Source organism: Charadrius vociferus, unplaced genomic scaffold, assembly GCF_000708025.1.
Source record: "Charadrius vociferus isolate BGI_N301 unplaced genomic scaffold, ASM70802v2 scaffold92, whole genome shotgun sequence".
NCBI classification, from domain to species: Eukaryota; Metazoa; Chordata; class Aves; order Charadriiformes; family Charadriidae; genus Charadrius; species Charadrius vociferus.
The window spans coordinates 4,335,849-4,362,854 of record NW_009647874.1 but is presented as its reverse complement, the minus strand read 5'-3'; the positions used below and the strand labels follow the sequence as shown (position 1 = coordinate 4,362,854).

Sequence of the window (27,006 nt, the reverse complement as noted above, 5' to 3'; positions counted from 1 at the left end):
TGCATAGGAATAAATTGGCTTCTAACCATTACAGACTGGACACCTGAGCAATTGTAGGGGTTCACTTGAATGTGCCAATCCTATACACATTAAATGACATCTCACCATCTGACTTTATTGTGAGTGAACTGAGATTTTGGGGAAGAAAACAAGCAGAAGGCTAAATTGATGGAGTTGCAGATCAATGTGAGATCTGCAGGAGCTTCCATCTGCAAGTTGTAACACAATCTAAACAACATTTCTAGTGCTGAGTTTACATTGTGTCTGGTCTTTATTGAAAGCTCTCAGAAGAATAAATGCTATAAGGTGGCAAAGTGATTATAATATTTTTCCCCAGATATACAGGTTTTAAAGATTCACTGCTGTACCTTCAGAAGACATAGTACGAGCCTGTGAGGAACTTTATCCTGAAGCTGGAATGGCCTAGTAAGGTGGGGAGACTGCTGTGGGGAGAAATGCCTCATGAGAAGTGAAGCTACAGCTCTATAATCTTTGGCAAAGGTACCTCAGATTTGGGACCTCTCAGAATCTTTTGAATCTAGGAAACAATTTCAGATGAGGCTGAACTTTGTCCTTTGAAGAATGAGGCAGGAGGTGGGTAAGCCAACAGGTCCTGGGTCTCTCCACCGTTCTCTAGGAAAGGCTCCTTTCAGGCTGTTGCAAGCCATGTTGAAATGGCAAGATGAAGGGTCCCTCCCAGGTAGGAACACAAGGTCTCTACAAACAATGTCCCTTTGGGATGTGAAACTACATGATAATCATGAACAGGAGGCACAAACACCTCATTACAGTCTAGACTCCTGGTCTGGACACACTCAGGAAAGCTCCCCACGCAGACACTGAAAGAGCAGTTCCTGCCTCAAAGAGCTGGCTCCAGATCCTCAAAGATCCAAATATGATCGAGCTGTCTGCTAAAATCTTACATTCTATCAAGATGGATGCAGACAGAGGAAGCAATACAAGGAAACAACGGCTTAATTTTGACTAGCAAAATAGTCTTAATCGTGCTAAGATTATGTAACAGTATTTTGGCAGCCCAGCTGCTAGTAGGCATATTTGCTATTTTCGTTTGTTTTTCCTAGAAGTATCACAGAGCATTTAACAAGTGGGCTGATCAAATGCATCATCCACCTCTGTATCCTCATCAAGAGATGATAAGTAAATTGAGAGCAAGACCAGCAATGGCCAAGAAAGGCCTTGTTTGACAATGTAGGAAAAGGGATGCCAGCAAAAGCATTCCATCATTGAAGCTGCGGATTGGCTCAGCATTTCTTCTTTCTTTCCCCGGCAGCTCGGGCTGAAAATGAAAGTGGTAAGACCAAAAACATCGTGACATGAGCTGGTGAGACCCTGCTGTTGGGCTCCAATAGCAAAGCTGGTAGATGTATTCTAACTGCGGTGATCAGAGCGAGCTGCTGGGAAGCAATCCAGTCCATACACTTCTTACATTCAGCTTTGTAGAGGGTTCTGCACTTGGCGCTAAGACGCTTTGAAGAGTGTTGGCCAAAAAAACCTCGGACTATCAGGCGTTGGCTGGCACCAGGTGTCAAATTTGGCTCCGGTTCTGGGAGACTAAGATTCACAGAAAGGCAACAGACAGGGCTGGCAGATTCATCACGCTGGAAAAACAAAATTATCCTGATCCTGCCTACTTGAGTTTTCTAAGAATTATGGGCATCCAGATAGTCAGAGGGGAAGCAGAGAATTTATTGGAGTAAACCATCCAGGATTTTTTAAATGAAGTGCATAGCAAATAGAAGTTGGTAACATGGCTCTTCCTGGTCATAGAGATTTTTTTTTTTTCATCCACAAATCCCTGTAGAGCCCTGAAAAGCTGAGTTGATGGGGTAGGTCATTTTACAGACCATGCCAGTGGGTGGCAGCCGGAAAGCAGCATCGTCTTGAAAGACGCGTCTCCTTGAAAATATAGAAACCCCCTTTTCTCCCCAGGACCCAGGTAAAGTGTTCTGAGGCTGTGATGGCACAGGGCTAAGGTGGCCCGTCAGCACCTGTCAGTCCTGGAGTGGGGACTGGGCGGTTTGCAGTTTCGTGCCTGCCAGCGAGTTTCATAGGGAGGCTGTTGCTTCACCTTCTGAGCTGACTACCTGGAGATGAGCAAGATGAGAGGAACTATGGCAGCTGGGAGAGGAGGCCGATGCGGAATGCTGCTGCACATCTGGCCTGCTGACCAGCAAGGACAGCCTTTCCAAAGCAGTGAGAGCCAATGGAGTCCATTTGGAAAACAGCGCTGAATTTTTTACAAACCAGAGAAATCACGTACAATGTAGGGATGGGACATGACGTGGCATGTGAGTTGGAGGCTCATCTTCTATTTTGTTCTGGGGTATCTTCCATTTTTTGCTGGAGTTGTCAGGTGAGAAGTACAAGTTTTTGTGGTGCTCACAGGTGTGCTCTTTCTGTCCTGTGGCGCTGTCTTCATTAATTCTTGAATCTGAATGTGGATTAAGAGAGTATTCTCTGTCTTTTGCAAGGAGAAACAACAGGTGATTGACTGAACCAACTCACCTGGGGACAGCAGAAATTTCCCATGAATGAAACAATCACCCAGTTAAGTTGATTCTGACTATCAGCTCAGCTGATAATGGAGTTCATTGGCCATGAGGGGATGCAATCACCTTTGCAGGGGTTTCTATATAGACCAAAGGAGGTAACAAGAAATCAACTGGCAAAACTGCTCAAACGAAATATGACATTATGGATAAACAGATATTAAAAGAAAGGCTGATTCCCTGTCCTGGTTTGAGGTAAAACAGAATTGATTTTCTGTTCAGTAATTTTACTTCTCAGTTAAGGCTCTTTTAACTAACTAAACTCTCTGAAATTAACAGCGTGTTTTTAAGACTGTAGTCTGCTCCCAGAGTGATAAGACCTAATTGTTTATAATTTATGCCAAAAAATGGTATGCAGAGAGGCTCCTGCTTACACTTATTGCTGTAGCACCCAAGGCAGCGAACTTTGGTATTTGCCCCATTGGAGGGTCAGAAGTGGAAAAGCGTAGAGGGGTCAAACGTGTGGGGAGGAGCGGACAGGACAGGTGACCCAAAACTGACCAACAGGGTATTCCATCCCATCTGCCTCATTCTCAGTATAAAAACTGAGGGATCAAAGGGTCAGCTGTCTTTCTTCAATGGCTGGCGTCCGAGGAGAACTCTGTCTGTTGGTCTGCCTTTGATCCCGAGCTGTACGTTTCTGAACCCAGATCTGGAATCCAGTTCCTGTTCATTGCCGAGTCCAGTCTGAGACTTTCCCCGTGCCTGCCAGTGATGTGATTGTCACCCTGGGAGCTTGATAAAGTTTTGAATATGTTGTATATATTCATTATTTTATTTTTTTAATATTGCATTAATATTATCCTTAAAGTAGTTTAGTTTCATTTAGAGACTCATAAGTCTCTTTCTCTCTCTCCCTCCTCTTCTTGGAGAGAGAGGTGGGGGAGAGCATCTGTCGTTTGTGTCAGCGGTGAGTCTGGCCAAACCACAACATCCCCAAACTCCTTTCCTCTCTGAAATCGAAGGAAGGTTCCTCTGGACACTGGCACCACTTCTTGGGATACAGTAAGTTGCATCCATTTTAACAGTGTCTCCTCAAAGAGGTCAGAGATGGAGGGGAAAGGAATTAGACCAAGCTGGTCAAGTTGGATATTCATCACTCAATACTATCAGGGTCAGCCAGAGATTATACTCTCTTGAGCTTCCTGAGGAAGGAAAAGATAGTTTCCAACAGAAGCAATCAAAGGAAAAGGATTTAGAGACAGTCTGATCAAACTTCTCAGATGTACCAAAACTGTTCCCATGTCATAGCCCAGTGGTGCAGAACAGAGGAATTGTTAGTGGGAAAACAATGCTAATGCTTTCACTAATTATTGCCTCACTAATGTTGGAGGAATAGAGCTAAAGCTGTTGTACAATCCAGAGGCCCAAATGTTCAAGGCACATTGTGTGGTTAGAAGCAATGGAAGAGTAGTGAGGCCACTATCCCTTCCCTTCCCTTGCAAGTTACAGGGAAGCAGGAAGGGTGTAAATGGAGACATATGGTTGTTCAGGAATAGCCCTGTGTGTTCCAGGTGTGAAATCTGCGTAGGCAGCTGTTCAAGAGTGAACAGGTAACTATCGCTTTTCAAATGTTGTCAAATATTTGCAGGCATTTTTTAAGGATAGTACATTGATTGATTGTGAAGTTAAACATTTTGGCCTTCACAATTTCTTTTCTTTCATTTACAACTTTCTCTATTAAAATTTCACAGAACTAATTAGTCCTATTATAAATTAATTATTCGCACATTTTTCCTTAAAAGAATAGGCTTTAGTGCATAAGAAAGTCTTACATCTATTTTTAACTCTTCTACAGCTTAAAAAATAAGAGAAAGAACTTCTTTCATGTTCCTTTCACTCCTCCCCTCCTCTGGAGCACATGCCTTTAGAAATAACTGCCCTGATACCACATGCCAAATTATTTCTTCCAAGGGAGAGGTTAGACGAAATCCCATTGATTTACTGGTTGTTGTTGTGTGGGTGTGTACCAAAGAACAGCATTTTTAAAGGCTTTTAGCATGCCAGCTTTTATCCAAAACAGCTTAATTAAAACCTGATATTATAATAGTACCATTTGCCCCAAAATGAACAGTAGCTATACGGACCGCCACTGCATTAAGTCTGGTTAATGAAAGTAATTACAATATGCTAGTAACAAAGGCATGAGGGATGAGGATAATAAAGAGCCATTTGCTGCACGCGGGGGTCTGCGGAAGCCCCCGGTTCCCCCTTTGCCTGGTGCTGACAGCCCCTCCACGTGCCCCGGCTCCACGTGAGCCTGCGGAGGCATCTGGGGGGACATACACGTGCCAGAGCCACCCCTGCCTCTGGGGAGCACATATGGCCCTGGCAGACAGCTCTCCAACTCAAGGAAGCTCGGGAGGAGTGGTAATGAAGGGAATAAACGCTGGCACTCGGAAAAAAAAATGATGTTATTTTGTTGTGCGGAAGATGCTCGTGAGCGATGCTGCCTGTTATTACCAACTGCGTTTTTCTGAAATAGACTTGCCTTCTCCAGGCGAGAATGAAGTGAGGCGATGAAGTCAGCTCGGTCCCATAAAGCCCCAAATCTTGCACAGCCTGACCCAAGCTGGGGCGAAACTGCCTTCAGATTTGAAAATGCTAATATAGCAGGAGTTCAGAACAGAACTATGCTGAAGCAGGAATCATGGATTATTTTGAAGAGAGAAAGAAATGAGTTTTAAAGGGAATTTTTAGCTCTTTCCCAAAATGCCCTAGGTAGCCCCTGCTTTTTGTTGTTGCTGTATTTTTAAGCCTAGCTGTCATAGGCCATATCTTAAATACATCACCACTCAAATTACTTCTCTGATTTTTGAATCCCAAGTGAATGGAAACGCACAGCTCCCTGCTTGAAAACAAATTGCGATGAAGGGGGAAACTACAGATTAGCGCTAATGCATATGCTTTAGGTTTCAACCCCAAATTCAGTTAATAAAAAATCTGTTATATTTCTCTGAAACTTAACAGATGAAACCTCAATCAATAGATATCCAAGGAAGCAGGATAAGATCAATAACAGAGCTAATTTTGCAGAATTAAGGAGCGACATGAAGATTTTTAACGAGGAAGCAGACACCTTTGCAATAACTGCACTATGATATGTTGCCTAGCAACAAGATATAAAAATGATGTATAACGCCAGTAACTTCTTTCACATATGAAAACAGCACCCTACCAAGACAGCTTCATAATGTACTCTTACAAACTAAAAATCCATAGAGACCATTAAAGCCTCCATCTTCTGTAATATACTCTGTTAAACAATCATGTGTTTTTGTTAATGCAGTAAAACACTGAATTTATTTAATGATTACCCAATGATACATCAGCAGCAGCAAGCAGGAATGTTTCTATTTTAAGCCTGCAGAATCCATCCCAAGATATCGCGCTTTGATGGAGAACAAATGCAATGAGCCAGACCCGTGCAATGCCTGGGATAGCCGGGGAGGGAGATGCACTGCGGATGATTATGGGGGGGTGAATTAAAATCACCCTCTGTCTGATAAAAAAATAGCATTATTGGAATGCATTTACTGCTTTTAACGACTTTTTTCCTGTGGCTTGTAGCTTAACACAATATTGCTCATGGAGCACCTCCTGCTCCCCAGCTCTGCAATGGCAAAGGCGAAGAGGGTGGTAGGGTATGCCAAAAAGTGGGTCGTCACTGAGTAACATCTGCTGTAAGTAGTAATGTGAAGACGGTTCGCCAGGACAGGGGGAAGGAGAGGACTGTCGGAGGGTGAGCTGCCGGGTGCTGGTGGGGCCATCTGCAGCCCGGGTGGCAGCGGGGGGAGCATCTGGCACTGGCAGCCCCAGCCCCGAGCGGGAGTAGAGGCAGCACTCGCCAGCCCAATTACGAAAGATGGTCCACAGCCAAAACACAAGCCCTGCAGCCAGACGGCCGTGCCAAGACACCAGGTCCTCGTCTCCGGGAGGGCTCGCGGGGGAACAGAGAGAGTGGGGAAGAGCGCCCTGTGCCCTGGGGAGGCTCCAGCGCTTTCCCTCTGAGGCATCACACCCGGCAAAGCGGTGGGAAGAACGGCCTTAGCAGACAAACACAGCAAGTAAAACTAGGCCAGAAAAACCTCAAAGTTTAGGGTTGGTAACCTGAGCTACAAGGATCATTGGGAAGTCATCTCAGATGTGGCTGGGAGTAACCAGGGTCTGGCTTATGGGGCAGTTTTGTCCAGGTCAGCGTTACATCGAGAGGAAAAAAGAGACTTTGCTTATCTGCTGGGAATGGGTACTTAGCTCAGGTTGTCACCTTCCGTGGGTCCTGAGTACTCATGGTGGCAGGTTAGCTGTGAAACAGCCCTACAACCTCGTAGCAGCATGGCTCCTGCCGGAGAAGTCCCCCTTCCACCCACTGGTCCACCCCTCCCTGAGGTCCCTGGATGTCCCTTCCCTTCCCTGGAGAGTCCCCCTGCCTCTCCTTTTCGAGAGCTATGTGCTGAATATTTCCGGACTGTGATACCTGCAGATTATGGGAGGTACATGTTATATATGTCTGGAAATGAAGCAGATGAACACGGCACTTAATCCTTTGCTGACCTCATGCCTTGAATTTTAATCTTTGCTTTGCCACTGACTTGCTTTTTTTTTTTTTTTTTACCTTGAGCAAACCACAACAGCTCTCTGTACCTCAGCCCACCCATCTGTTCAAACGTATCTGGCGATGCGACCCTCTCTGGCTGACCCACATTTTATGGGATGGCTGAGAGTCTGCATTAACTCGTGATTAGATACTAGGACACTTTTGGATTAAAACAATAACTATCTTGTTGCACAAAATAAGCGTAAATCATTCTTGCACTGAACTGCTGCAAGTATTTAAAATATATGAAGGGTCATATGTTCCACAACCGCAGCAATGCCAACCGGAACCAAAATCTAGATCATTGGGATTTCAGTGTGGTGAGTTATAGGATCCCAGGTTTTGTTAGGAGGAGACTACAGAGACAAAGCAATTGAACCTGGACGCTGGGTAAGTAGGGAGAGAGTAACATAGGCAGGGGGGAGCAGAAATGGGCACAGTCCTGTCCAACTGCCACGATAATTTCTGCCGCGAGCCTTTGAAGGTGAAGTGCTGAGAGAAATTAAAAAGTCCCATTCTTCATGTAGTACTGGGGACCTGCAAAAGTCCAATGTCAGGAGACAAAGATGATCAAAGAGAAGCTTGTGCGGTTTTCTTTAATCTAAGTGAAGGCCAACTTTTGAACTCCAACAGAGAATTTCACTGTAAAAGGTATTATTCCAGGCAGTTACGTGGATTAAAGGTAACTGGAAAGATGGAGACATTGGCAAGATATAGAAAAATATATAAATATGTAAATGCATAAAGGGAAGTCAAGTGTGACTCCCTTTCCTAATTGCCTAACATGATTCCCACTAGATGCATAAATTACAGCTCCTATTAACAGCACTATGAATAATAATCAGTTTACTTTCTGGCTTGTATCTAAATATACTTTCTATATGATTTCATCTTTTATTCAGCTGTTTAAAAGCAGAACATCTAATTACAGTTCCTATTAGTCTACATTAATTTTTTTTTTTGCCACAGAGCATGTGTGATGACTGATTTTCTAAAAACAGACAGAATTTTTTAGCATATGGAAAAATCATGTTATTATTAATACATTCCCACATGACTCTACTTTTCAATTCCCTTAATTATTTAGTCATTGCTGATTATGTCTTTTCACAATTCATTATCCCATTTCCTGCAACGTGGGCATTTTATTCATTAAGTGTCAAAATGAAGGGCCTGACCTCCAGGAAGATAATCAGGAAATAAGTGGCAGATATAAAAGGTCTGGGTTTCCCTTAAGTGCTCACTTATTTCAGTAGCTATGCCATGTTTTTAGTAAGCAGTGACAGAAACGAACTGTTGTTGGTAACTGCAGCGAGGCGCGGGGCCGCCAGTCTGCACGGGCTCGGTTTGTTCCCCACGCGTGCCTCTCGCATCAGCTGATGGCTTCTGCTGTGCAGTGACAAGAATGGGACGGCGGGATGGCAAAGCAGTCTCGCTTGTTGTGTAAGGGCGCAGAGTAATGCCGCCGTCCAAATATTTAGGGATGGAGAGCACGGAGGGCAGGGAGGCTGCCTGATGCTCCGCGGCTTGGGTTGACCTCAGCAGTGGGGACTTTGCAGGCTCTCTTCAGCCTCAGGTGGCTCCTGCTCCCCAGGAGACCTTCAGACTGCACTAAGTTTTGGGAGGGCACGCTGCCCACTCCCTCCTGTTGAAGCCAGACTGCTGGCGTGGCAGAAAATCCCAAGCCGGCAGCCCAGAAGGCATGACGAAGGGTGACGTTTCCATCCTCGGGGTCAGAGCATGGGGCCAGAGAGGGACAACCCCGGGGTTTCAGGCCAGGCGTTGGGCTTCACACTTCCACCGCATTAAAAATAGGTCCACGCTGCACCCAGACACAGAAGCAGGTGCCCCCGGACTTCTGCACGAGCCTAGCCCCAGCCACTGACAGGCAAATCAGTGTCTTAAAAACCAAGCGCTGATGGAAAGATGATGCCGGGTGAGCAACGCTCCCTGGCTTCCCACGTCTGCTGCTGCGCCGACCCGTTCAAAGCCGAAGCAGCTCAGCAGGCAGATGTGTCCCTTCTAGACTGTAAAAGCCCACAGTGTAACCTGCGAGGGAACGGGGATGTTGCATCACCGCACCTCTCTTCCCTCTGCCACAGGTTTTTGCCGAATTCTGTCGCAGCAAAAATAGTGTCGTAACATGACCAAGTAACAATTTTTCAGCGCATGCTCACACACAGTAACAATTAAAATAAGCCTGTAAAGATGTTTTAATTAGCCTGGATAGCTGCTAATAATGCCCTGGTAATTTTGCAAAGTTGTGACTAAATGTTTGTGGTATTTATAATACATAATGCATGCATATGGATATCCCCATATGTGTGTGTGCATACATATAAAATGCATATACAATGTTTTATTTATGGGGTTTCCATCAGCAAAACTTAATTTGAAAAGCTTTAATAGACATTACATTAATAGACAGTAGTTTCCTAAATAGCCTCATAGCTAGGCAAATACTTTGCCTAATGCCATTTCATTTTCTGCCAGCTGCATGTGATTTGCTTTTGATCCGGCACGCGCTTCGTTATACATTATTAAAGAGCCAATCAGCGTGCCCCTGGAGTTAGTATCCTGCCCCCTGCTTATTTTTTAACAAATTTCCTCTTTTCTTTCGTACCACAGTGATTAATCATTTCAGCTAACGGCGCACTGTTTATGATCTGAGTCAGTGACTTCAGACCATCTTAATCTCCTGTTAGGCAGGTTTTAATGTGCTGGGAATTTACTTACAAGCTTTTATTTATAGCACAGTATGCTCTCAATTTCATACAACAACAAAAACAAAACCTGCAAATAGCACTCGATTTCTGCTTCTAATGTTTCTGATGAACTTTTATAGGAGAGAAAAGCACAGCCAAGCCATGAAACAAAAACTAAAAAGGCAGCATGATAAATGCTTATTTTTCAAAACTGTCTTGGTTTTTATCCAGTTGTCTAGAGAGAACCTGTTGCCTCCCAATGTCTCTCTGCAGTCAGATAATTTCTGGTCTGGGTTATTTTGTACCCTCTGGTTGTCTGCAACAGTGCTTTTCGATGACTCGCTTATTAAAGCTGAGTCCTCTGGGGCTTCTGAAGTCCTTATTTGCAGCATCCTTATTTGCAGCATGGTTGGTAGAGAAGCAGCTTTGATTCTTCTGTTAATATTACAAATATTTCCAGCTAACTTTAAGATCTATGCTGAAATGGCTGACCTCTTTTCTATGTTATAATAGCAGTTCAAAAGACTCTTTTATTAAGCCAAGTGCCTGACCATTATTGTTTTTTATTGTGCTGTAGTTTTTTTCTAATATTAAGGGAAATGATTTGAGGGGAGAGATAAAGCATCAAACAGATTTAGTTATCAAAAACTTTACGGTATCTTAGCTTGCTGCAGGAGTAGTGTGAATAGATTTTTGGGGAGGGTTTTTATTCTTTTCCAAGCAAAAATTGTATACCTATTACAATGCTCACCATCACATGGGCAGTGCCAAGGACTACAGGCTGGAGATCTAAATCCGCTTAGACAAATACCGAGCAAGGCAGAGAGAAGGTGTCTACAGAGCCCGGCCAGGATGACACAGAAATGAGGTCAGAGGGTCAGGATATGCCCTGCCACTTTCCCAGAGCACCCCCTTTAGGGCCATCCTATGCAATTCTGCATTTCTAATGCCTCCAGATTTCCTCTTTTGTTTCCCTTTTGCATCAGAAGGAACCAAACATCAGACTTTTCCACACAGGAAAAATAATAGGCAACATCTAAACATTGGCAGGGCACAGCAGCAAAGGCCGCACGCAGAGTTTAGGAGATTTGTGGTTGATGATACAAGGAGACAACTCTGTGCTGCTCTGGGCAGCAAGGACACCAAGCTCCTTCTGGTCCTCTGGGATGCTGAAGAGACAGGTAGGAGCCAGGATCCAGCTGCTTCCTCCCACTGATCACTTTTCCAATATGGTGTTTACTTTTGTCTTTCTTGCATGTATTTTTAACCTCATATTTTTTCATCCTCACTCATCTCTGTCCCCATTTGTTCCTTTTCCTAAAGCCAGACTGAGCATTATGGCTCCTGAGCTTGTCTATCTTGTTGCTGCAGTTTGGATATCAATGGCTCGCTTTGATAAGACACTTTTTCGTGTTCTTGAGCTGTTCCCAAATGCAGATGATCAGTACGGACTGATGCTTGTGCTCTCCAACTATCTTCTTCTAAGCATTGCCAACCAAATGGCTAGGGGGCCAATCATAATCTGACAGTACTATTACTTGTTTCTGTTTTTTTTTTTCTTGTTGAAAAGTGCCCTCTTTACCACTTCCCAACAACAAACTTTAATCCTTCTTAGCTTTAGTCATAAAAACAAATATTCATTGTCTATTTCAGCAAATCAACTGGGATCCCTCTGCAGTCAGTGAGGACAGAGGCACCTCCAGAGGAAAATTTGTCCCATGCTCTCTCCTGTGACTACCTAGGGAGATTAAATTCATATCTTAGATTAGATACCCATCCTCAAATAACTACAACAAAGTGAGATAAATTCCATCTCATCACCTAACATTCATGCAGTAGAAAACATCTTATTTTAAATGCTCTCATTTACTTTAGACTTTGGTAAACTTGTATAATTTAGCATGTTATGTTTAGAACAAGGAACATGTTAGTGACTTCACTTTTACAAATTTAATAGAAAACTATCAACTTGTGTAGAACCAGTGAGATGAGTAATAAATGTTACAAGAACAGCTTTAGGCATTGCATATTAATAGCCGTGGTAGGACTGACTTGCAGCGCCTTGGTTCTATGATCAGCAACAAGATAATTAGTAAAATTATCCTGCAAATTCATTATCTTGATTCCTTCCACTTGTGCATTTTATTCATTACATATCAAAATGAGGAGCTTTGCCTCCAGACAGATAATCAGAATGTAAGTGTCAGACACAAAAGGTCTGAACTTTCTTTAAATATGCTTTGGTAGATGTGACCTTAAATAGTCTCCGTGATACCGAGGAATTTACAATCATTATTCCAAACAGAAGAAGCCCTGCAATTTTGCAGAGAAATGGTTGTGCATTTTATAGGCTTTCTCACACTTTAATTCTATTTTGAGATAAATGACTTAAACATCAGATAATTCTGAAACACGACAATTTCTTTCTGGCTTAGTCTAAATTCACCTGTAGCGCTATGCATCGCTCTCCATGCTCCTTTGTCCTCCCTCTACCCAGATCCAAGAACCAGCTGAGCTAGACTGGGACTCCCTTCAACCCATGCATCCAGGGGGGTTTGGGGCTGAAAGTAGTGTGCAGAAAAGTTGCATGGACTGATGTATGCAGGTCTGTTGCCCTGCCACAGGACACAGCCAGATGTGAGATCAGAAGTACCTCTTGGCTGCCACTAGTTTAGATGGAGTCAGATGGACCAACAGCATCCCCTTAAATGAAGTATTTCATTCTGCAGATCCTTATAAAATGTTTCACATTTTAGATCCGCCAGGAGGTTCATGCATCCCTCCTGCACAGAACTAACGCAAAGAGTTTATCTGTCAATGCTGTGTTTGTTTTTGCCAGAGGTGCTCAAACTGGCTGCCTCCGACACTGAGCGCAGGGCTAGGTGCCTGCTCCTTCTAAGAGTCCGCGAACGAGAGCAGGCAGCAGCATGAAGGTGATTCACAGCAGGAGCCTGACTTCTCGCACACCAGAAAAATAGTGCAGTGCTTGGCTGGACTGACCCTGCAGCCATCTGGATTCAGAAATAGCAACAGGGCAGTGGAGAGATGAGCAGACGTGAGCTAGAGAGGAATGGCTGGGATGGATGGGTGTATGATCAGCTACATTTTCCCTTTTACCTGTGCTGGCTTCAGCATTTAATTCCCCTTATCTTCTCCTCACAGAATGCTCCATTTTCATACACTTCAACACACTTTAAGTTGTAGCATTCTTAAAGTGGTTTTATTTTGGGATATGAGCTTTGTAAAAATGCACCTGCCAAGCCAACAATGCTTTAAAATCTTTGCTTTGTATTTTAAAGACGCCTAAGTTTACACTTGTAAGACTTGATTCTATCATTGCTGCAGGTAAACGCATGCATAGATAGGGTGAGACATGGCCTTAAAAATTTAGTAAGAGTGGTATCTTTTGCTGAAAAGTTGAGGGGACATTGCAGTCGTTCCACCATAATTAGGTACCTCTTGCTGGTCCCAAATCCTGCGTGGTTCCTCTGCAACGATTACCAATCTGATGGCTCTTGGCCAAAACACAAGCACTTGAACAGACAGAACAAGATGCATCATGGATCAGCCCATTTCTGCACGTGTTTAGCTTGCTAGTACTGCATACGCTATTTAGCTGGCATGGCTTTTTCAGTGCCATATGAATTCTGAATTAGCTTCCGCCAAGTGAAGCGTGTGAGAGGGGACATTCTCAAGCTGAATTCGCAGCCTTGCACATCTGCAAAGTTGCTGCAGCCAGAAACGCTGCCAGGGGCTACGTGAGAATACCCAAAGCACCGGCATCCCTGGGCAGGCTGGCTCTTTCCCGGGCATCACGGGTTCAAGAGATGGGACATGGAAATCAAAGTCTCCCGGTCTGTATCTGTCTCTGCTGAGAACTCCCTCTACCTGTCCGCCCAAGCTGTGTGGTTTCTGCTGGCAAACAGGGACAGAGAGAGGGGTAAAAAAACAGATTCCTGATGGTTTGTTTAAAATCTGAACTCAGTGAAATTATAAAAAAAAAAAAAAAAAAAAAGAAGAAAAAAAACATGAAAGCTTAGATGACAAGATATGGAAAGGTACATACACCACAGAAACAATAACTTGATAGGGAACATCCTTTACAGAAGGGAATGTTTGATGATTTGGGGAATCTGCCTATGTATAATTTATGATTTGCTTATGGCTGTTTTTTACTGTGTAATGCTTCATACTCCCTGTGCTAAGAAGACAAGGAAAAGAAGTTAATGTTCACGAAAAGTCGATAGTTAAAGATTATCAGCACCTGAATAGATCTTACCCAAGGAAAACAAAAGGTTAAGGGCCATTTTTTTTCCCCTGCCTCTCCATGGGGGTCTAGATTTGGATAGCGGAAAATCCCAGACAAGAGAAAAATGATATCAGGTACTAATCCTGGGTCTTAAAAAAAATCACAGAGCCTAAGTGACTCCTGTGAGACTCCAAGGGCCCAGAGACAAAGGCAGCTTATTTAGGAGAAGAGAGCCTGGGGGCAGCTCTCTGAGCAGGGAGACACCAGGGAGGATGAAAGGCATTTCTGCCCAGGAGGGGAGGGAGAAGGAAAGCCAGGCTGAGCCTGGAAGATAGGGTGGAAATGTCATCTTCAGATGCAAGGGAGATGAGGAGTGACAGGAAAAAACGATGGGGAAATTTAGACAAGGCAAAGCGCACAGATCTTTTATTGCTTTGTCTAGAGATGTACACCGCTTCTCTGGTTAGTGGGGAAAAGCCCCAACCACCTATTTCTTTTGGAATGACTGCAGAACCTGCGGTGGTCACATAGCCTGGAAAACGTGACGCATATGGCAAATTTGGGTAGCCTGCTCAGGCTGAGGGAAGCTTGCACGCCTGTTGGCCCTGTGTGGTGGGCCCAAACACAGTAGGCTGAAGAGAGTCCATCCGCTTGGGAAAAGTCTGAAGTGCCTGGAAGCGCGAAATCGAGCTCGCACCCCTGTTCCCAGGAAAAAAAATTCTTCAAGCATTGTTTTTCTTACACCATGAGGCTGCTGCAGCTTCTAGCTTCCCCATCTGATGAACAAGAGAGGGAACCAGCTGCCGTGGCAGCAACTATATTTAGCAGTCTATTCTGCTATTGATGCACATATACCTGGTTCCTATTGACTATAATGAGAATTATTCTGACAAACCACAAGGAGAATAGGCCTTTTAGGATTCAGTTCATACTAACGAAATGTCTAAGGAAAATTACCCTCTTTTTGTCCATGCTAAATTATTCCAGCTTTTCATTAATACTCATTAAGTTTCTAAGGGTTGGCATTTTTAGCAAAAAAATAGTTTTCACTGACAGAAAAAAGCCACCCAGATAAATGAAGAAAATGTTTACTCATTTTAATAGGCATAATTTTCTCTTTTGGTGCTCAATTCAACATCAGGATCTGAAGTCAACAAAGGTTGGATCAGGGTCTACAATTTTTTTAATTGGCCTCTTCTCGTTTACACTGGAATATGTTGAAAACTCAGGGCTATAATGAACCATTACATATGCGCACATGCAAGGCTAAGAAAATTAATAGTGTCTTGAATTTGCTTGGTATTTATTCAGCATTCATGAGTAAATAACAAATAACTTGATAATATTAATGAAAAAAAGCTTGTGGAAAACCCACACAGCTGGAGAGAAACTTTTTTACTGCGTGAAGCCCACTTTCTCTCCCACCAAGCTATTGTCATTACTCTGAATAACTTTTTTTCCCCCAAGGGTAAAGTGACAGGCTTGCAATTTCTATATAAAATTGCATGTTTTTTAACTGAAGTTTGTATGTAAGCCCTTTTATGTCTGGGTGATTTCATGTGTAGTCAATGTTATTGCAAGGAAAAAGTATTTTTAATTAAATTAATTCTGTTGGCAAAAATTAAATTTTCAGAAACTGTTCATAAATGTGACGGTTTATCACCATCTTCATCACAACCTGTACAGTGGTACTGTTTGGATGACTGAGTCAGAATCCCATCATTTAAGGCAACATCAATAATATACACATGAAACAACTGGGTCTTTTCCAAGTACCTCACTTTTGAAGCACACCTGATAGCATTTTACTTCCTAAGCTACTAAATCCAAAATAACTCTAAGAATGACACAATGTACCATACACAGTAAATGGTATTTAGTGCTAATCACACAGGACAGATACTATGGCATTTCGGTTCATGAAAACTTGATCAGTATTCAGTCAGTCTCGCTTAAAATATTCTATTAACAGCACTTTGCATCCTGCAGACAACTGACTGTGTGTGTTCTTGTCTTTCCTTCAAAAACATTTACCTTTCACATTTTCAAAGAAAAAAACCAAGCCAATATGTCCCAAGGGCAACGAACTACAATGGCAAAACAATGCCAAAATACATAGAATGAAAAACGCTAGAGATTTTCAACCACGGGTTTTGCAGTGTGGCTAGCACTGTATTCTCCAAGGTCTTCGAGTTTTTGCATAAGGCAGGAGGAAGCCCAGCCCATTGTATAGAAAAGTTAGACCACACATCTCACACACCGACAGGACCACATACCCGAGCGCTGGCCCATGATGACATATCTTTAAATTGCTGCCACTGGTGCGGTTTTGACTGGGGCCAACTCGGGCAGAGAACATCCCCACATGCCCAGTGGCCTCTCCCAACAGGCAGCGTGGGTGAAGCCACTCTGCTTCATGGCCGTAAGACAGTTTAGCTCTTTGGACATGAGCCATGCTACGCTGATTGGCCTCAGGGTAAGAGAACAGCTATTAGTCCATTTTACTTATTAGTGTAGACATTGCAATGGAATATTCTTGAAAGCGATTTAATTTCCTTTTAGCAGACTCCTCTTTTCTCCCGCAATTTCCTTAAAGCCTTTCTGCCAAGTGAAGCTAACTGCTAACTCATGTGTTGCTCCTAAATATGATTAAATATGATTAACAAAAGAATATTTGTCTCAGCTCCCAGATGAGGAAAGCTTCTTCTCTCAGACATAAACAGAGAACTCACGCTTCCTGTGTCAGGCCAAAATGTGACCGTGGTGGGAGAGATCCCGCTGATCATCTCCAGTTGTGGAGAATCAGGCACCACAGAGGAATTTCCTAGATATAAGAGCATGTCTACCGAAAATTTTGGTGTAGAGGACAGGAAAAGGTACACTGCCGAAGTGCATGTGTAACGTCGCCCCCTGAAACCCACAACTTGATCTCATGCAGGTTTTCAGAGACAAATCTTAAGGTGGGGATTGTGGTAGGTCTGTCACCCTGTGGGCTCACAGGGCAAACCAGGGCTGTGTCCTTAGGCGTCGGGGACTGTGGGGCAGTGACTGCCCTGCTCTGCAGCCACAGCTGCAGTCTGCAGCCCAGAGCACATGCACACTACGGGAAGCCCTCCGTCTCTCCCACCCCTACCCTACAGCTGTCTCTGGTGAAACATGGCGAAGAAAATGGATCGCTAACTTGGGTGGGAAATACATCGTATAACAGCATCTAGTTGCATTGCCTGACAAGTCTGCTTCCTTAATGCCCATTTAATCAAGGAAGAAACCACTGTCACTATAGGGTTTACTGGAGGATGCTGTCATCTCAAATCACACCTCCTTTGTGGTCTCACTTTGTTTTGAGTGACTCTTACCAAGGGGGTAGAACGTAGGCTGTTCACTAAGGATGGCAGCTGAAGGCATCAAACCCCAGGTTCCAGCAGAGTAGGTACCTCCTATTACCCAAATTTTATTTCTCTTTCATTAGGACTGATTGCACTGATCCTTTCTGGTATTAATATGCATAATTCTGTTGGCCTCAGAGGAGCCGTGGCAGAGATATACAAAATGAGGATCTATCTGGCCTTTTGCCATTGATAACAAGGAATAATTTCTCTGTATTGGAACAAGATGGTGATTGTGCCTCTTTTCCAGCTTTGTGAAACCCTCTAAACAGAGGGAAAAATTAGTAAGTATTTTACTGTATTATTTTCGTATAGCAGAGAGGCTGGATAATTCATTCTGGATTCTCTATTGCCTTGTCAAATAACAGGGTGTATACATTCACTACAAAACAGCAATTTTAAAAATTAATTCCACCACGTTAGCACGATAGTGTTTCACCAGCACTTTTTATACTGGCCTGCCTTTTCCTAGCACAAAGCCTTCTGACATCAGCTACTTGTGTTCTGAGAAGAATATGGGTCTCTTTCCTCTGTACCACCCTATTTGACTCAAAATAGACACATTTTTGCTGTATTTGAAAATGCCGGTGCCCCTGCACGTGAGTGGCACGGGAAGTGCCTCCATGTTCTGCGTTAGGACCTGGAAGACTGAAGGGCAGATTACCTTTGAGTGGCATTTGTTGTAACTCTTATTCCTCTCTTATAAGAGCTTCTAGCTCGATCTCCTATTTTCATTAAACTATTTATAGTTTTTTACTTTTTAAGGTGATATTTTTTTCAGACACTGAGATTTATTAAGTTCAAGGTTTGAATACACAGCGTAATTCAAACCTCAAACTCCTTGGAGACACTGTCTTCAACAATAATAGTGACAGCAGCAAAAATCCGAGTATGACAATTCAGGGGGGCTGTCAATGTACACCTAATTAATGGTTGGTTGACATTAGCACTATTGGTATAGCATTTTAGTGCCATTTCACATGGTGCTCTGTACCTCAGACTCCATATGTTAAGGGCCGGGGAAGCAGTGTTTACATATGTGGGTTTAGTGCATTGTCCATGAAGGTTTATTGACAGTTGAAAACCACAATGTGGGCAATAAAAGGGATGTGCTATACCTGGTGGACAAACCAGGAGCAGTTTCTGTTCGGATGAGCTGACGACAAGTAATAGATTACCTCGAGAGAGACTCTGATGATCTGAGAAAGCCCCAAAAGGGATAAAAGTTTGAAAAGTGAGGAATCTTCTCCCAACCTTTTGGGTGGAGAAAGAGGTAATAAAGAGAGCTTGGCTGCAGTGGACACACAGGGAAAGTCCAAGCCACCACATACAGGTTGTGTATCCTGAAAGCTGCCAAGGTGTGAGGAGTCAAGGGGATGATGGTGCACAGAGGTAGGCCTCCTCTGTAGTCATTGCAGCTTACATGGACAAAGCCAAAATATCTTTAGCTAGCTCTGGTACTGCGGCTAATTTTGCTCTAGCAGCACAAGGTACTGTATGGACTGCTAATTCTCACTGAGAAGCTGGAGAAGCTCCAGACAGAGCTTGCTGAATCTCCATGGTGCTGCCATCCACACCACTAGCTGTATCCAGGCTGGATGGAGGAAAGCTGACCCAGGTAAATCACTGTAGACAGCGATTGCTGCAGAAAAAATACTGTCCAAACAAGCTGGATGTCATGGTGTGGTAAGAAGAGCAATGTTAATCAGTGAGTACTGGAGGTTGGATTAGATAGCTTGAACTACGGCTTAATGTTTCTGGGTTTTAGTGCCTTGGGTGAAATGACACATTTTCCAAACACTCTTGGGTATGCTTTTTCATTTATTTGAGTAAGAAAGACAAAAGGAATAATACTGAAGAAATGCAATAAACAGCATACATCAGCCAAAATAATGCTTTAATTGCTCTGAAATTTAGGATAATGAAAGCAAAGCAGTGCTGTGAAAGTTCTTCTGAAAGATTGCAAAGAAAACAAATGATATTTTATGCCTCTGATACATTTTTAATATGGTTCTGACACTTTGGAGTACTTCTGTATTCAATGAGACTGAGCAAGAAAGGTAGTGTCAGCAAACTGGGGCTGCTTCTAAGTCTCCGTACCTTCTCTCTCCCCCACTGCCTCTCTTTTGCCTGAAGTCGCTGTGTTCCTCCTGAAAGTTTTCCAGGAGTTTCCCACCGGGCTTAGTCACAAAAGCCAAGCCAAATTTCCCTATGATGGCGCCGTGCTGAGGGCGGCCTTCTCACCTCCCTCCCAGAATTTCCCAGCAATTTCTTTCCAGCAGTGAGACTGCAGTAAAAATGCCCTGCTAGTGCAGAGGTAGCTATTGCACCAACACCATGCAGCAAAGGGGGTCTCTTTCCACCTGTAGGCTTTTCCCTCTGCTTTGGAAAGCAAGAGGAGTGTTTAGAAATATACTGCTGATTACCATATTTGTGTTCTGTAATTCTTCACATGTCCGACTCCACCAGGAGCTTAACTGCAGCCAGTGGGATCTTACAGTCATTAACATTTACAAGGCAGCAGTTCACAGTTGTTGAACTAACAACCTACCTCCAAGAAACTGATTTTTCTCCCCTCTAAGTATTGACACGTGCTCCACTGACTGTGATGCTTATTCACAGTGACAGTGTGTTTGGTAGGATTTCATGTTTTCACAGGATTTGTCTTGTGCAGACAGTTTCTAATTTACCTCTGCTCTTGTTTTAATTCAATCAGCTGATGGAGTGCAGCTGATCTCACGGCACATATGGCTGTTCAGGTTTGAAAAAAAAAAAAACCCTGAATATTTGATGGGTTGATCCTTAATGCTTTCTGCTAAAGAATTAGCACGCCTGCTAATGAGCCAAGGGATCCCAAGTGGGGAAAGGGAAAAATACAGAATTAGTTTCTGTTTTCATTCAGTTTTTTACATTGCTCAAATAAGGACCACTGTGCTTTACGTACTCTGACTAGTTTCACAGGGTAGAGAGAGTCAAGTAAATTACTCATCAAAGCCATCACGCTTAAAATGTCATGTTTTCCTAAGTGGATGTCCTGTGGCCATGGGGAGTCACAACCTATTTGCAAGGGCACCTGCAGGTGCTCACCCCCGGGCAGGAGGATGGTGGCACCAAGCAGAGTTGTCCTGCACTGGGAGGGATGTTTGCAAGTAGAGCCTCAGTCCTTTCACCGCCTGCTTTTTCTGTCTTCCCTGAAAGAAACTTATCTGTCCTCCACCCCCCACCCCATGCTGCCTCCCCACTGCTCCGTGCCATCCCAAAGGACGTGGCTTCTTCTGTGTTAACTGGCCATGCTTGGTTTTCCTCCAGCCCTTCCTCTGTATTCCTGTTGCTCCATCAGCTTCCCGCTCCCTCCGCATCCTGCAGCCAAACACTGTTTGCAGGCCAAACACTCAAACTACGCCCGTCTCTCCCCAGTTCAATGACACCTCTCATGTCAACACAAAAAACCCCCAGGGAATTCACAAGGAACATCTTCAATAATTAAAAGCTCAGCTTGCCTGTGGGTTTCCTTTCAACAAAGCTACCGCAACTCTAGGAAATTGAAGCTAAGACTGTAAGAATAGCCAGATCAATCTCCAGCCACTTATCTTACAAACCAAAAACTGCCTGCACTCAACACACTCCCTTTCTCCTTAAATCCATAGCAAATATACTCAGAGTGCATCCGATATTGGTTGCCCCAGTTAACTTAGTGGAGAGGCAGTACTCTTGCTGCTCCCATTTTTCGCAGGTACTACAGCAAAATAAACGTTTGCACCAAACCCCATTGGTCATAACAAAATACACAGTTCCACACACTAACAAAGTCAAACAGAAATCAGCCAAAATTACTGATCTTCCTTAGCAAGCCTGTGTTTTAGCGAGGTAGTGAATAGGTTGGCTTTGGAGGTGTCTCAGGACCTCAGGTAGCAACTGCTCTGGGCATGGTGGAATAAAGGACATTTGTGTAGTCTTAACTCTTATTTTCTGCTTCAAAGTTTTCTACCATGTCTTCCACCAACAATGCAAAAGCTTACAAGGAATTGCCTGTAACAGCTACCACCAAGTAATGAGGCTTTTCTCTCTTGATTTGACATTACATCTGTAACTTGGTCTTACTGGAGTTATTTACATCGAAGGCTCTCTTAGAAGTTTCTCTATCCGTGACGTGCGTGCCTGCAGCAGGACAGAGAAGTCACTACACTTTGAAGAAGTTGCTATAAATTAGTGCATGGGGTTAGATGAGGTTCAGGATTCCTGCAGTGATTATAAACTCAGCAGGGGTCCTTACAACAGCTCCGATCTCGACAGGGTTACTGTCTTGTTAATCAACCTCCTTCAGGACTGGAAGCGTTTCTGCGTCTTAGTTCTTGGGGGCTTTCTCTGGAAGCTGCAGAAGGATCTGTCAATTTACAGAGTCTACAGAGCTCTCATACATTTGGTAAAACAACATCAAAAAAGGCTAGGCTTAAGCCGTGGCACCCTGCGTTGTGCCAGACAGCACAAAGACTATCAATTCTTGTCACAGTTAGTGCAAAATAAGATTTGGTGATTTTGCCTAAACTGACTTTGCAGCTCAGGTCCTGATGTTAGCTCTGGCCGTCTCCTGAAACCAGAGGATGACAAGATCTGTGCACGAACCAGCACTCGCCTCCTCTCACCCTCTGGGGGAAGGAAACACAGGGAAGCAGATGGAGCAGACCTGGGGGACGCTTTCTACTGCCCTTGGTCTTGACCGGGGAAACACGGACATGCCGCGGAAGTATCTATCCCTTGGAAAAGCCACAGGCTGACATGTGCAGGGAACACACTAAGAGAGAATGTTTTCTGCTTTGTGTTGTGCAAGAGACAGCTAAATCAGGGTGCAATGTTCCTTAAAAAGATAAATATTAAGCATCTTCTTCCTTTTGCTGATGTTCCATACAGTAGAGCGGCCCTTCCTATAATAACCACGTTTCAGTGCACCAGCAAAGATCCATCTTTTCTCAGGGGAACACAAGGATTGCAGCTCCTGTGGCTTTTCATTGTCTGCCTTTGGGCACCTGTAAGGGATCTGCATATATTCTGTCCAAAAAGAAGCTAAACTTTGGCTTTGTTATGTGAATAGCACCTCCGACAAAAACATGGAAATAGCATTCCTCATAAACAGTCTATTTCAGAAAACCAGAAAATCTGCGTTAAAACTGAATGAATCTATTCAGGACAAAAAGAGGGCACGGAGAGGGCTGGAAAAGTCTGGATACCAGTAATTTACAAAGTGAATAGCAATAGCACATTATTACTGTTGCCGTTTTCACTAATTATCAGCAATGACAATCACTGCTGATCTGGATTTGTATTGCGAGAATACCTAAGCACTGCTTTTGTACCACACAGTAGTTCCCTCATACAGAAAGTTAACTTTCCAGGGCAAAAGAGAGCTGATGGATATATCCTACCTGACCAGGCACTACAAGGGACAAGTGGGACAACAGTGTTTAAGCATGAGAAAGTGTGGTATCGCCCTGACCTCACCACTGTTTTTCCACAGTCCTTGTGAAAAAGGACGCTCTTAAGAGAGGATCTGAAGGTAGGTAAGGAGCTAATTAGGAAAGTGTTCAAGGCTCTTCCCAGATCTGATGGGAAGCACGGGAGAAATCAATTGATGTAACACTTAGCAACATTGTGATGGAGGCTGGGCATCACCAGGTAAACTAAAGTGGGAGCTAGTATATTAGCACAGACTGATAGACTTAAAATCAGAGACAAATAGCTGTACTTGGTGTGATAGAAAAGGAGATGACAGTGGGGTGATGTAAAGACAAATGTCTTTGGGCAAGATGTCAAGCTAGGAAAATGATCTGCACAGCAGTGTGAATGGAGGTGGGTAACATTGCATTCGTCAAAACCAAGGAAAGGATGTTGCAGCAATCAAGATGTGGAATGAGAATTTGGACCTGAGACTCATACCTTGGTGAATAAGTTAGAAATGCTGTGGAGTAACAGTCTGCAAGATTTACGTGTAGTTTTAGACACAGATATAAGGGAATTTCAGAATAGAAAGTGATACCCAGGTTGCAGACCTGGAGGATGGGCAGATTGGAGAGGTTATCCATGATGACTCAGTATTCATGTGAGGACAAGAACTAGGGGATGAAAACACTATGCTCTCTATTTTAGCCATGCTAAGCATCAGCAGATAGAGAGGCACTGGTGTGCCTTCTGAGCTGTGGGTGGTTTTATTCAGTTTTTAAGCAAAGTGAAAGAATTTGTGAACAAACTCTCACAAACAAAAGGGTCCTATCCATCCAAGGATGTCCTGAACATTTCATCACGAAGCTTTGCAAAAGCGTTTCTGGAGAAACTTTCCCAAGGGAAAAAAAAGAGAGAGCAGCATCTGCGTTCACTAGTTTGGAGATGCACCTTACCATCCCTAGTCATATAGTGCATTTTCCTTCTCAGCTGGGATCTCTTACATATCCATGTTCCTCTGCATGGAAGGAACTGTCTCTTCTACATTGTTTGGCGAATTGCACAAGCCAAATTGCACAACCTAAGGAGAATGACCAGCTTCTTTGACTGTTCATTTTAAAAGCCTTGCATAAAAAGGGGGTGAATAAGCCTCGCATCACATCATATACTTAGTGCATCATGAAAAATGTAAAAAGCTCTCATGAATTATACTATCTGCTACTAATTTGTGACAAAACAGCAGGGACTGAGGCTAAGGCTTGTTGAATATGCAGTTCAGAGCCACAAAAGACTACTTTGTAAACGTTAGCTAAGCAAAACCTCTGCCAGTGAAGTCAAAGCAATCCATCATCATCACCCTTCGATAAACTCTTTGTCCAGTTTAAGAATTAAAAGCTGTATTTAACATATTCAGAAATGGAGAAATGCCTTTAGAAACAACAGGCTTAATGCACTACTAATCTCTAAGCCAAATATTTATAGCCCCGTAGTTTATAAACAATCTGAAATATTTGGGTAGTGGATATCCAAGAGGTGGAAGCACGCACAGTAATGGGGATGTTTTACCATTCCGTCTACCTTGTTTGGTATTTCAATCACTATCATATCAGATTTATAAGCATTGCAAATTATTGAATTATCAGTTTAGAAAAAGAACCGAAACCCCCACAAGTTAAAATGTATGGAAATGTTTCACTGTTTATAAATTTGACTGCCTCAGAAAATAATCAATATCAAAGTTGATTCAAGCCAAGATCTGTCTGGATGTGTATTAATTTGCGCCATGAAAATAAACTAGAAATTACTAAGATAAAAGAAATAATAATGAAATATGGAAATAACTACGGATTTTGCACATTGTCATTATATAATGGACATAATGGACATAATGACATTACATAATGGATTCTAATTAAATCCAGGTGGAAAATGACCTTCCTAGACCTCCCTTCAAAATTAAGATTTTTGACAGTCATGATTAATGGAAACATGCACTTTGCATGGTTTGTAAACCTGAAACATCATTGTACATTTCAGTTTATAATTTATCCCATTATCTGCTTCTGCATGCATGAAGGTCAGCCGTACTGGCACAAAGTACCAGTGAAATCCAGAGGCTCTGGAAGGTTGTTTTCACAGATTTTTCAATTATTTTTTACGAGGAAATAATTTCACCTGCTTTTTTCTTAGAAAGATGACAATTTAAGAGAGTAGTATTTTTAATAGCAGTAATTGCAATATTCTTGTTATTCTCTTGTCTTTTTAGAGTAAACAAAATGGCACTGGAAAAAAATGTTTTTTTAAGGATTCCTACCCGCAATATTTCTTCAATGCAGCTGTTATCTCCTGTTCCACTGTCCTGTAAACAAAATGAGAAAATTGTTTGTTTGTGTTTTATAAAGAAATAACAAATAGCAGGTTTGAGGACATGGTTGTCACATGAAATATATTCCAACCTCTGTTATGGTTTCAAAATGAGGCCAAGTCTTTCCAGCATCTGAAAAGTTGCACAGCTTAAAATTCTCAAATTATTCCACATCAGCACCACAGAAAGATGTAATATTTGCAGTGTTTACATATGATTGCAACATATTTGTATAAATTCATAACATTTTCTTTACACCACGTTTGGGTGCAGTTCCTGCTGTTTCGGATATACTGCATATGAGTAAGCATAAGGAGAACAGTTATTGCATGTACATAGATCCAATATGTGCGTTTATTTCTATTAAATAAATAACACCTCTCCACGCCCTTTGTGCAGGAAAGACTCTGCAGTGACTCCGCCTATGCGAAGCCTGAGGATGTATAGGGTAGAGGCACCCATGGTGCTGAGGGGAGAGCTGCAGGGGCTCTCTGCCACCAACACCGAGCATGGGCTAGGCCGCACAGCAGTCCTGAGAAGGCTATGATTTCCTAAAATGCTGACCCTAAACCCACCTATATGCTGTGGGACCGAGGGAGCGGAGGAATTCAGCCCTCCTCACTGGTATGGCTTCCTCCAGAGCCATTCTGGAGAGGGGAAATTAGAGGTTTTCCCCTACAGGAACCATCCAGCCTGTGCCTCACCTACATGCTCAGCTTGGTTGTTTGTTAGGGCCCAAAGTTCTGCCAGCAAAGACGAGGCAGTGTGAGACACCAGTCTGCCGTACTCATGCCCCCCCCCACCCCTGCCCACAATTCCTGCCTGCCCCCTGCCCACAGTTTGCTTGCACTGCCCAGCACAACTGGGAAGAGAGGGCACACCAGGGATGGAGGTACTGATGCTGAGGGGGTGCCCATCTCCTGCAGCTCTCCACAAGATACAGGTGGCTGCTGCATCAATAAAGTTTTCTGAGGATTTGCTTCACCACTGTAAATTCCCTGACAACTCCCCAAAGAAAGGTTTTCTTCCTTTTGCAGAACACAACTCAGGTGGCAGGAGACTGGGGCTTGAGGTCTTCCATGCAGGAAGGGGGGATGGAAACAAAACCAATACAAATAATTAGTGTCCCAAAGAGCTAGCAGGAAGGTGAACTTGGTCTTTACCTCTCGTTTTCAAAAAACACCTGGAGCTTCTGAGTTTTCAGGTGCTCACCTGGAGAAATATCAAAGCAATTTGATTTTCCAAAGTGCTGAGCTCTTCTCACCTGGATATCAGACTTCTCTACCACACCTGTATTTGGGCACCCAAGAAATCCCAAGGCACTTTCAAAAATGGGTACCTCTGTGCCTACCAAGTCTTTTGAGGAACGTCTGAGGGAACTGGGGTTGTTTAGCCTGGAGAAGAGGAGGCTGAGGGGAGACCTTATCACTCTCTACAACTACCTGAAGGAGGTTGTAGAGAGGCGGGGGCTGACCTCTTCTCCCTGGTGACAAGTGATAGGACGAAAGGAAATGGGTTCAAGTTATATCAGACGAGATTTAGATTAGATATTAGGAAAAAAAATTTCACTGAAAGGGTTATTAAACATTGGAATAGGCTGCCCAGGGAGGTGGTGGATTCGCCATCCCTGGAGGTGTTTAAAAAAAGGGTAGATGTGGTACTTGGGGACATGGTTTAGAAGTGGTTTTGTCAGGGTAGGTT

General features: G+C 43.3%; 1 protein-coding gene across 1 annotated transcript in view; it reads right to left on the bottom strand.

The window, feature by feature from the left end:
- The window catches only part of AFF3 (AF4/FMR2 family, member 3), a 295,404-nt gene that overhangs the window by 155,966 nt on the left and 112,432 nt on the right, over positions 1-27,006 (bottom strand). The window contains exon 5 of the mRNA XM_009883126.1: positions 25,255-25,299. Within this exon, the coding sequence (XP_009881428.1) occupies positions 25,255-25,299 (45 nt within the window). The remainder of the gene's footprint in view (positions 1-25,254; positions 25,300-27,006) is intronic.